The 12,228-nt window shown below is 39.1% G+C and overlaps 1 protein-coding gene across 1 annotated transcript in view; it reads left to right on the forward strand.

Moving 5' to 3' along the window:
* The first annotated feature begins 2,335 nt into the window (after nt 1–2,335).
* Nucleotides 2,336–12,228, forward strand: part of LOC139455874 (uncharacterized) — a 42,191-nt gene continuing 32,298 nt past the window's right edge. Inside the window, exon 1 of the mRNA XM_071237419.1 lies at nt 2,336–3,510. Within this exon, the coding sequence (XP_071093520.1) occupies nt 2,337–3,510 (1,174 nt within the window). The 5' untranslated portion in view covers nt 2,336. The remainder of the gene's footprint in view (nt 3,511–12,228) is intronic.

Consider the following 12,228-nt stretch of genomic DNA (forward strand, 5'->3'; position numbering starts at 1 on the left):
TTGTTGGTGTTAGTGTATATACGTGCCTGCTTGTATCTACGACACACTACAAGGTGTGATCGAAGTACACTGGTTACAACTGACCTGTGTACCATTGTATGAGACTGCACACACCATACGAGGTAGTCATGTCTTCAGAGCCGTTATTGTGCAAATACGTACGGTCCTGGTTGTATCCGTGGCACCCAACAAGTAGTTTTCGAAGTAGAGTATTGACAACTGACCTATTTACCATTGTATGAGACTGCACACGCCATACGAGGTATTCAGGTCTTTCAAGTTATTATAATAATGAAAGTAGCAATTCCGCGTGTGCAGAAAGGCTAAGGTGGAGTGGTATCTGTGTACGTGTATGTAGACGCCTCCTGTACATATCTCTCTCTGTCATTTCTCTTAAGGTAAGAAAGTTCAACAGTCTGTTGATTATGACTTGTTGCTTTTAATTTTGCAGCTTTTCTGTTGGAGTAGTGATTATATAAAGTTGATGTGAATCTCGAGTTACTTCCTGCTTGTTATCAACATCTGAATGATATAGGTCGCGTAACATTTGTTACTCAATGGCAGACGCATGAAGCCTGTGCTATAGTTGTACCCATTTTCATACAGAATATAAAATTAAAGTTACATATGTTTCACAATATCATTTGATGACTGTTGTTAGTGCTGCCTGTCCATGTTTATAGCAACCAGTCTGGTCACGTTTTAGAGACCTTACCGCGTCGTCTCCGTTCGGCAAACAGCTTCCCTTCTCTTATATGCCCGGTGTCACCACCCTTTAATATTGACAGTAGCGGGTGACTTCGCCAAGGTGTACACTACCAAGCTGACCGTTTCATTTCCCGACGAACGTCAGTATGTCAGGTGATTACGTTGTCAAATCGCGGAAACATACAGAACTACTTTAGGGGAATTCCTCAATGTAAAAAAATAACATTAAAAAAATAATTAGGGAAAACTGAGAGCGACATCGATTGAATGATCATGAAATTGCTTTAGCTTCATCAACTGATCAACTTCAACAAATACAACTTCAATCCTTAAGTAAAGTCCGGCGGATGTCATGCTCCGGTGTCTTTACGTTCATTGTCAGGGAATCAGTGACCTGTAAATTTAAATTTCTAGTGGTTTAAATCGCATACTTCTATCATCCGCCGGAGTTTGCCGAGAGGTGACGACGCAACGGGCAATTAAGAGAGAGGTGAATGTTACGTTCGCTAGACCGTGACTAAACTGGTTTTAAGACCCGTTGACACCATCATACGGATATAACAAATCTTTCTGACATTTTGATATACCACATGACGGGAACAGTCAATGAAGCTTCTTTTTCAAATTTAAGCATTTGTGTAAGACCTGCCCACTTGGTTAAGTACACACTACTTCACTATACGACATGCTGTATGTTAGCAGTGTACTGCCCTACCTCTCTATTGCATGGAGTATTTCTTTTACGAAAGTAGCTTCTGTGCATGAACATTTATTGATTACACTCAAACTCATATATGGACGAGTTCATGCCGCCGAACAGAATTCCATTTATATCACGACGTGTCTGTTTAATGTGGGAGGAAACCCACGAACACGGGTATGGTGCTGGCATTCCTAAAAACATAATCAGGGCAAAGCGGGATTAGAAAAAAACGATCATAGGTTTCTGTCATGTATAAAGGACACAACTGTGTACAGTGAAAACCGATGCCTTAGACGACCACCCGTGTCCTCCATACATGTACTTGTGGTTCGACCTTTGCTATTGTTATTCCCGAGGTGATATGGGACACAGGCTGTTCAGCTCTCCACATTGCTGAAACCAGGATCGGCGGTTCGAATCCAATATTTGCTCCTGTTATGATTCTTAGTTTGTCAGCACCCTTTTCATGCACGTGAGATTCTCTTCTGGGTGCGTTACGTCGAACTTTCCTCCCACATTAAGCTGACATGTCGGTAACTACTGTAAGCAGAGTAAAGCCCAACAACACTCTCACATGCGGTACACAAATACATCGCTTTACACATAGCACAAGTGATATACCTGAAAGAGAAACATGTATATGAGGAGTGGAATTCTCAATCCCAGTTTGTAACATGCGTGTGAAGGGATGAGATGTGTATATGTACGTGGGAGTCTATGCTTCGAGAAATTGATCACATACTTTTCCCATTGTTTCCCAACTATGCCTTTGCTCATGGAATGCTTAAAATGTACATTACACACACACATTACCACTGCCTCACGACACATTCCACGTCATAATATATGTTGAAATCCACAATGAAATAAATTGATTCCATTTCATTTAATATGGTGGTGATCATTTTTTCTTTTGCCAGACATCATGTCGGATCTTGTCTCAGTGGCTGCGATTAAGGATCTTCTGACAGAGTGTCCAATATGTACAGAACACTTTGATGACACTAAACGAATTCCCCGTCGTATGCCATGTTGTGTACAGTCCATATGTCAGCCCTGTCTAGAAACCTACAGTGGAGGTGCTGCAACCCTATCCTGCCCCATGTGTCGACGGCGACATAATCTGCCTGGTGGGGTGCAATCTCTACCCAAAGAGACTCTCATCCTGAAGACGCTGGACTATCTCAAGATCCAGAAAGGTCTCCATCTACCATGTACAGATTGCCCTGACAAGGAAACAGCTGTAGCCCAGTGTGACAACTGTGGAACATTTTTATGTTCCCTTTGCATAAGTGCCCATAAACGGAATACGGTATCAAAGACCCACACTATAAATACCTTTGATGAAATGAAGGGCCGACCTGTGCAAAGCTTTCGTCGTCTACATCAGTGCAGTCAGCACCAACAACCTCTACAGTTCTACTGCTACACTTGTGACAATGTTGTCTGTGTGTCCTGCACTGTAGTGGATCACAAAGAAGGGAAGGGACACAACGTCGTGTCCGTGAATGAAGCACACCAAGGAAAGGCGAAGTCCACAAATGATATCATAGGAAAGATTGAGGAGAAGACAAAGAGACTTAGCAAAACGAAGTCAGCCCTAAAAAAGAAGATAAAGAACATCAAATTGTCAATTAGGGTAGCAAGCGATGATATCAACAACATCTTTGACAACTTGGTGGATGTGCTCAATCAAAGAAGAACAACCCTTCTGTCAGATGTTGAGGGGAAATCTGCTGAGAATCTGAAACTAACAGAGGAGGCCTTGGATTCGACAAGACTACTGCTGACTAAAGTGAAGTCTTCTTCTGAATACATGCGACAGATGCGCAGCAAAGCTGACAAGGTGGAAGATCTACAAGTAATGGGGTCGTCTGAAGCCTCTTTGAACTCCATGTTGAAGGAGTCACCACAGGAAATACCCTTTGACAGGACTGGAGTCACCTTTGTTCAAGCAAACGTAAAACATCTTCAGGATACTATCAATGTGGCAGGATTGGTCAGATCAGTCACGTTCACCCCAACAGAGAGGCCGAATGGTGTGCCAGATACTGCAGTATACAACGCCATCACACTTGAACCTGCAGAGTTCCCTACAGGTAGGTAGTAAATATTTAGGAATTGACCTTCACTTTGTGTGAGTTCACTGGAGTATGAACCTTCATAGAGTGAGGGCAAAGCTCACTCTATGAAGGTTCATACTCCAATGAACTCACACAAAGTGAAAGTCAATTCTTATAATTATTTCTTAGCTCAAAGGATGTAGGCCAAGATCTAAACACAATTTCATTTACATACGTGTGACTTCATGTTTACAATGACAGCCAAACAACAACCAGCTATATCGCGGAGTAAAATAGTTCCTTAAAAAGAGAGGTGACATGGGCGTATGGATGCACAACTTGCTCTTTAGAAACATCTTAAGCAGCACATGTGTTCAAATCATATCCTCATTAGATGAGAAAGGTCTGTAAAGAACTACGTCAGTAAGTCAGTCACAATGACAGCGCGTCGTAATACATTTACATCAAGTACAAGACGTCAAAATGGCCGACGCGATAAACGTGACGGGAGAGATTTCCGAAGTTGTTAATGAACGTGTGGCGGTTACATGTGTACGTCATCATTGATCAACTGACCGATCATTGAAAGGTGAATAAAGATGCGTCGAACAGACACTAAGGTAAATTCATAGATTGCTGGAGACGGTCAGTGTCAGCCTTGGCACGGATCGAGTCGACATTACAATAGTTTAGATGTGCATTTCATCCTTTGTTCATTACGATAGGCCGCAGTGAGGATATTCGTGAACAATCATGCATTCACGCTCTCTGACATTTCTCAATGTATACTGAAACGCTGAGACCAAGAATATAGGTTCTAAATGATCAGAAAGAACGCTTATGTGTGTTTTCGTGCTCGGGAATTCCCAGGGGTTTCCCCAGGAATGTGGAAGTGGCCCGTCATTAATTAAATTAAAAAAACTATTACCTATTGCTCATCTATTTATCAAGTGTGCAGCTACCACATATATATGGAATCCTAGAAGAAACATTGTCGCGTTGTCACACTGTCGCCCTTACAAAAGCAAGCACAAGGTGTCAAAAGCGCGACAATGCGACAATGCAAACAATGAGATACATTGGCTGTTGGTCACATTGTCACATCATCGAATTGTTGCACTTTGAACATAATTTCTTATTTTATCAAAGATCGACAATACAACATTTTTCAAGTTGAAAATATGTTTCGTTGTCGCGCATCAAAAATGTGTGAAAAGGGCGTTAAAATTCGCAAGAACATGACGATGAGACAGATTGATGTTGTTGCATTGTCGACTTCTTCAATTAATTGGGCGCATGCGTTGTAAGTGAATGAATCTACGCATGCGCGCAAAATGGTTATACCTCTTTTCAAACTCCAGTGGTCTTTTTCTAGCTCCAATGATTCCAAAACAAAAATAGCAATCATTTGGCAATGTTAGTAGCTTTTCTCACAATTAAAACCAATCTCTCATCGTTGCTTTAGAATGAAGTTTATATATCGTTATTGTCTGTGTCGTTTTTCATAAACCAAATGTGTCTTCACAGCAAGAAACAAACATTTCACATACCTACTTAATTCAATTCCGTCCGACATCTTCTCAAATCAATGAGGACATACGGTTGGCCCTGACGTTTTACTCGGCGCAATTTGCTGTGCAGAACTGCGTCTCTTACAAGTGTGAGTAATTGAGTGAGTGAATGAGTATGGTTTTACGCCACGTTTAGCAATATTCCAGCAATATCACGGCGGTAGACACGAGAAATGGGCTTCACACATTGTGCCCTTTTCGGAAATCAAACCCGGGTCTTCGGCGTGACAAGCGAACGCTTTAACCACTACAAATGTAGATGTACCAGCAACTATGATCATGGAACTGAACCCCAGCACCATACACTCAGGGATTTCCCGACACGCTGTGAAATAACTGTAATTTATAATTAGTTCAAAGAGGCGTTACACCACTGGTCACGTTAGTCACGGGGAGTCCTTGGATGGGTGACATGTTCGGCTGCTTGGCTCATGAGAGTTTCTGGGGCTTCAGCCCTGCCCCACACTGACGCACATGCAACACATGTGGTGCCTTTTTGGGCAAGTGACTTTGTTTACTAGGCATTCACTGTGCACAGTGACGTCCCCCAGGCGTGCCAGAACCGTATGACCATGGGTTCGAATACCCAGTTCCTACTGATTAAGAGTCTTCATTTTGGAGCTAAATCACTTCAGGCTATTCTCCCACATCAAGCTGACACACAAAGAAATGACTAAAATACTGTTCAGAGCGGCGTTAAAAAATACTGCCTCACGAATTTCACAATGATGTTTTAGCAATGTCAATATTTGAATCATATGTACTTAATCGGAGTCAATACATCGAACTTCAAATAACTGATGACCCTTAAACTCACAGACTTAACTCCTTCATGGACGCACATGTATGCATGCACATTTGTTATTGTTGTAACTGAGTTCGATCCTTAAGCGCATTTCTTTATAACCGTGGAAAATGTTTTGTTAAAATTTTCAAAATGAGCAGTGACCAAGAAAAGGGCGACAATGTGACAACGCGACATTTTGATAAAATGTTACATTATCGCCTTGTCATGCTTTGGTTAATATTGACACTTTTTGCATTATTCGTAAGGGTGACAATGTGACAACGCGGCAATGTCCCTTCTAAGATTCCACCATATGGTATGTAATGTCTAAAGTGATAGGTTTTTAATGCAAGTGCTTTTATATCCTACAAATGTTAATATTGCCACTATTTCCCCAGTTGTCTTAGATGCATGACCGTGCACTTTTGGGACCTTCAGATCTGTCGAACCTGGGTTCTTTCATTCACTCTTTTATGTTCGTAATTTTTTCAGCTACATAATACTTTATAGCATGGAATTTCTTCTCACATTATTAACTTGTCGTCATGATATTTGATAACTGGTCATCATGTAACGTGTGTGAAATATCTTGACTGTGTAAATTGTAAGTTATTCTTTAATGATTTTACCACTTACAATACATTGACTATGCACGTATATTGTTCAGCGTGATCATGATCATGACGACGAGTGTCCTGAGTCAAGCCAGCTGCAGTTTGTCCAGGACACCGATTGTGCTCCCTTTCTTGATGATCTGCTTCTTTATGCGCTTTCTGCTCTGGGTGATAAAATATAGACAAGTGAATTTGGCCTAGATGTTTTAGTTAAGCATCAGTGATATCCATCATCTGATATCAATCAATGGTGGTGAAAATCCGATTCCCTTCCACTGATATACCCACCGGAAGCAGAAATGGAAGGGGCGGGTTAACACAGACTCATCTGTTTCATATTTAGATCTATGCATAAAGTTTCAGTGTGACACAAATATCTCAACAAGACTGTATGACAACAGGGGTGATTCCAACTTTCCAAAAGTGAACTTCCCCTTTGTGACGAGCAGTATTCCAACAGCTACATTTCATAAGTTTTATGTTACAGTGGAGCATGTTCTTTCTCCGGAGATTTCTTTGAGCGTTAAACGACACTTGCTCAAAAGTTGTGATCTGTTTCTGATGTTTCTGTAAGCTGTAACATAATATTCCATATCCAATACTATCTTAACGTGTAAATAATACCTTAATTTACAAAACTCATCAATTCTCATCTGGATACTCTTTTTACAATCCAGCAAACGTTGTCTAAATAATTAACATCACCAATATTCTGCTCGTGTGCATGCAAACGTAGCCAAATCCATAAATGTCGCGTACATGTTTAACATGAGTTCTGAGTTGTGAATTCTACCACATTCATCCAGCTCCTTCACTGTGAATAACACTGTCGGGGATATCTGTCATCATTCAATCTAATTGGTTTACATGAGCATTTAACACGCTTCATATGATAATCCACATGCACATAATATCTGTTTTACATTTAATATATCTTATTCAGACAATTTGATGTGCTTGGTACATATTTACCAACCCCTGAAACAAATTTTACAAAAACTAGTATGGAAAGTATCTACAGTTTGACCAGCTTTGCAACCGCAAATCTCCGCAACACAAAGAAGAAATGGCTATATTTAATATCACATGATTTAAATAAAATGTTAACTGGCATATTTACAAAGTGAAACTGCAGCTTTTTGATGGTAAACAAAGCCTTATTGGCGTTTAATCTTGAGGGTATCAATGCATTTAACCCAGACAATCTGGTTGAAAACAGAACTGCAGTAAGTACCTAAATTAATATGCTTATCATTAAAAAACCACCGCTTCTGAACACCAAACCTTCGGTATTAGACGAAGTCCCAACGTTTTATAAAAAATAAGAGGAAATGTCAATTTTGCTTTTCAGACCTATTACGGTGTCATCGAATTTACACTAATCATCTGCATATAGTAAAAGTAATTGGTGAATGGATTCCTCTCGAACAAAACATCCCTCTTTCTGTCATAGACTGTAATTCAAGGTTAAACATCATGAAGGGTCTCAACATTGAGACTTGACGAACGCTGGTCAGTGATTCGAAATAATATGAAAGAGAGTTTTTTGATGTCCTGACAGCACACTGGATCTTGTAGTATAGATCCTTCAAAACCACCAATCAACGACCGTTGATTCCATTTTCAGTAGTAAATACCACAAGAACTTCCTTTTGATCGAATCGAACACTTTTCGGAAATCAACAACAAACAATAAAATCTACCTTGACGTTTAGAGAGATACTTTTGTGCTAAACACTGTAAATTGAATGTATTGTCAGTTGTACTCCATCTACTTCGAAATCCGGTCGGAGCTTCAGGAATCGTTTCATAGATTTCCGCAAAAGTCTTTAGCCGTTCATTTAATATTGTTGTTATCAACTTTCCAAATACATCCACCTTATCAACTTTCCAAATACATCCACCAGCGTATTTCCTCTATGATTATTGACATGATTAATATTATCTTTCTCATGCACAGAAAGTATTATACCCTTTTCCCACTCGCAAGGGAATACACCGTTATGCATAATCATATCAAAAAGTATATTTAAGTATGATATGATTGAAGAGCTGCAACATTTCACAATTTCAGGAAAATTCCATCTGGTCCTGCCGATTTACCCAATTTCAAGTTATGTATTACTGGTAATACTTCTTCTTCAGTAACTGTTATATCAGCATTCAGGAGATTATTCATACCATCATCATTTCAGTAATTGCACTCTTTAATAGAATGGCTGGTGATAAAATCTTGTGCCGCGTGTAGATTGTCCCCTTCCACATGTATATCCCTGAAATTAAACCGATGTTGGAAATATTTTGTCTATTGCACATTGCTAATACCTGGGCTGCCTGTCAAAGAAGGTGAAGAAATAATATTGCTGACACGTCTCCAAAAGGATATTTCATTCTTGCTATTGTTGACCAAGTCATCTATACAATCTTCCTCATGCTTAAATCGCTTGCCTCTTCTGTGATATCATCCACTGTCATTTCAGGTAAAGCAAAATTACTGTGTGTTTAGAAATGTAAATATCAGATATTTAGTCGAAGGATTGAATTTCAAAAATAGCACATTAGTGATTACGGGAATCTGTTTTTCACCAAAACATCAATGATAATTCTGAAACGTCGCCGTGGAATCTGGAATCGTTTAGATCGTTTTGGAAAATACCCAAACACGAACGCCAAAACAAAAATCACGTTTCACGTATGCGAGTTATGAAACGCCTATTAGATCACGTAAATTTCAACCTTAGCTGCGATACATGCATCCCTGAATTCCTCCTACATTTTAGAAGCATGTGGCAAATGGTCTTTGTCACCAATACAAATTATCGAGATCAAGGGAAATAAATTATGTGTGGAAACGAACACTGTGCTCGGAAAACTGTACTTGTTGAAATGTAAACCAAGCAAAATTCAGATTTTACACTCTCCCACTTTGAGAGATGAATTCGTCTAATTGATCAGGGAAATTCAACAGAAATCGTAAACGTTTCCGTCGTGTGTGACGCCATGACTGACACAAAGTCGCGCACAACGACGACGATAATTATCTGCATTTCTGACACATTCTCTTGGTTACACTGGAAAACATAAAAACAAATAACAATACGCAGATAGTCTGATTGTTTCTGATTATTTATATGCCACATGTATGTATATACCATCTCTCTATCAACGAAAATCCTCCTCTGAAAATCCCGCGTACTGTTGTCAGTGAACACGCCATTTTGTAGACGTCGGTCACCGGCAGTGATGTCATACGATATATAAACATTGTTCTACATATTTGGTAATTTCTTTGAGGTGATTATGTTTAACTGAGTATCATGCGGCTTCTTTGATCTTATCTAGTTTGCACTATCATCATGGCCATTGTAACATTTTCAGGTTTAAGGTAGGGTCACATTATTTATGAATAGTAAGCATTACGTCGGATGACGTCACTCATTACCGTTGTGTTATGTATTAATGCGCCACTGCGATCATGAGATCAGACAAAGTGCATCAATTCGATGCTAAGAAGGTGCGATTTTAGGTTGTGTAAGAAACAGATTTCTGCACTCGTGCCTGTCAGATACCATTTTTCTTACAACTCGTTGTTTCAAAACGTATCTAACTCGCTTTCGCTCGTGAGATACGTTTTGAAACTACTCGTTGTAAGATAAATGGTATCTGACAAGCACTTATGCAGTAATCTCTTTATATTTTGTCGCCCGGTCAGCCGTTGCACTATGGGCCGTATTTACTTCCAATTACACAAGGCTTGGAAAATGATCCGACTCGTACCCTGTTCGTACAGTACTGTGGTAAATTAGTCACTTGAACATAAAAGGTATTCAACCGGACTTGCTTCGTCTCCTTTAAAGGGACACTGATCTTCAACAATTCCCTGGGACTGATTGTTGCCTTTGTTGTTGTGTTTTACCGTAAGTACCCTTGTGGACTAGTTCGCGACCTGTGCTGCGCCAACAGTAAGCGCATTTGTCGCTTTTATTTAATATTTCACCTGACCATTGCTTATTCTATCGTTTGTACATGTTATAGCCAATGTGTAATATGACTAAAATTTTCACCTAGGCAATATATCAAACTTCTAAATATTCAGTTATTTTACAAATTGACTGAAAAATGTATTATAACAAATTCCATTGATGTTTAATTTCATCCCCAAGCTGAAAGTGATAGGATTTAAACAAAACGAAAGTCAAAGTACATTTCCATATTTTTTTGTTCTAATCCTAGCGTAATAAGTCTATTGTCATATTCCAAGAACTCTTGAACGTCTTAATATATTTTAGACAATTTGTTTTATAAATGGTCATTTGTAAAATGACTGAATATTTAGACTTTCACATTTTACACATTAACTGTAATATAAACACGCCTACAAACGAATCGAACAAGGCTTGTGAAAACAACGAGTTGGTGTTGTCTGTCTCGCATCACATTGAAAACAATATGCAAATTTAGTAATTAGAACCGGACCTAGCTGTATGCGTAATATTAGGCAGTAATCTTGTTTGAGGAATGTATCTGTGAATATCCACATAAAGGAACAATATAAATAGGTCAGCAGCTGTACAAAGAAGCTTGGTAGATGTAATGTGTTTTTGTAACAATCTGATATCTGAATAGATATACATATATACATATATAATATTTAAAACTCTAAAAAGCGTTTCTGGATGTTATAACCCGAGTTCGTCTCTCAACTGATCACGTAAATTTGTTTCAGGTGTTTCATATGAGTGTCAAGTCTCATTGGTCAGCTGAGATAGCACACATGACAACTATGTTCATGATGGCCATGGTTCTTTAAAAATATCAGTGAGCAATCAAAAACGTACTATTGGCTGATCCGTTGAACAAAGTATGTTGTTTTTACATAGGCATAGTAAACCTACCCATGTAAACACTTACTTGTGACAAATCCACTGTGCAAGATTAACAGCGATTAATCAATCGACGTATTTTCGGTTAATCCTTTGATGGATGCTGTTTCTTTGTAACGCAACTGATCATTCTTTCTTGCTGCACTGTCACGTGCATTGTTCAGAACATGCATTTCCCCCAAGTTCAAACCTGGATTTGGATTGAATAATTACCCCAGACACAAGAAATACCAAATTGGAAGTTTTGGCAGGTATACTGAGTGGTTCCACCACTAAGTATATCTGTAGTAAATTCATTAACTGAGCATCAAGTGAATGAAGAAAAATACACAGGTGTTGGGTATACCACGATAGATGAATGATAAGGGAGTGGCAATCGTGTATAGACTATCCTTTATATGGTCTCCCTGTTGTTTGCCATGTCATCCGAAGTCTAAAACTGCTTTCATTGCAGGGATACCTTTTGATTAAACCATGTAACCATCAGGGGTATTTCAAAATAATGACATCGGATGGGCTTCCGCCGTTCTTTTTGTCTGTTTTATTAGGTTGAAGAAATTAATTAGCATATGCCCTTTTGTAATATCGGAGACTTCATAGATCACGGGTAACCAATCAGTGTTCAGAAATGCGTATAGATATTGCCTCAAAGTTTATTTACGCTGTTATGGAAATGTTTAGTTGTCACGTTTTATTTATGATTCCATAAACTGAAAACAAATAAGGCCACGCCCACTAACTGACTTCTGTGTTCTGATTGGCCGATAAAAAAATTGGTTGGGCTGTAGTTGCGTTATTGCGCTAAACGATAAACTGATTTGGTATTGTTATCTACAGTTTCTTTTGTGTTAAGGATTAATAAGACACCCTGTGAAGTCATAATTTCAACGTATTTATTG

This window comes from Haliotis cracherodii, unplaced genomic scaffold (genome assembly GCF_022045235.1).
Source record: "Haliotis cracherodii isolate W230 unplaced genomic scaffold, xgHalCrac1.p SCAF_11, whole genome shotgun sequence".
In the NCBI taxonomy this organism is placed as follows: Eukaryota; Metazoa; Mollusca; class Gastropoda; order Lepetellida; family Haliotidae; genus Haliotis; species Haliotis cracherodii.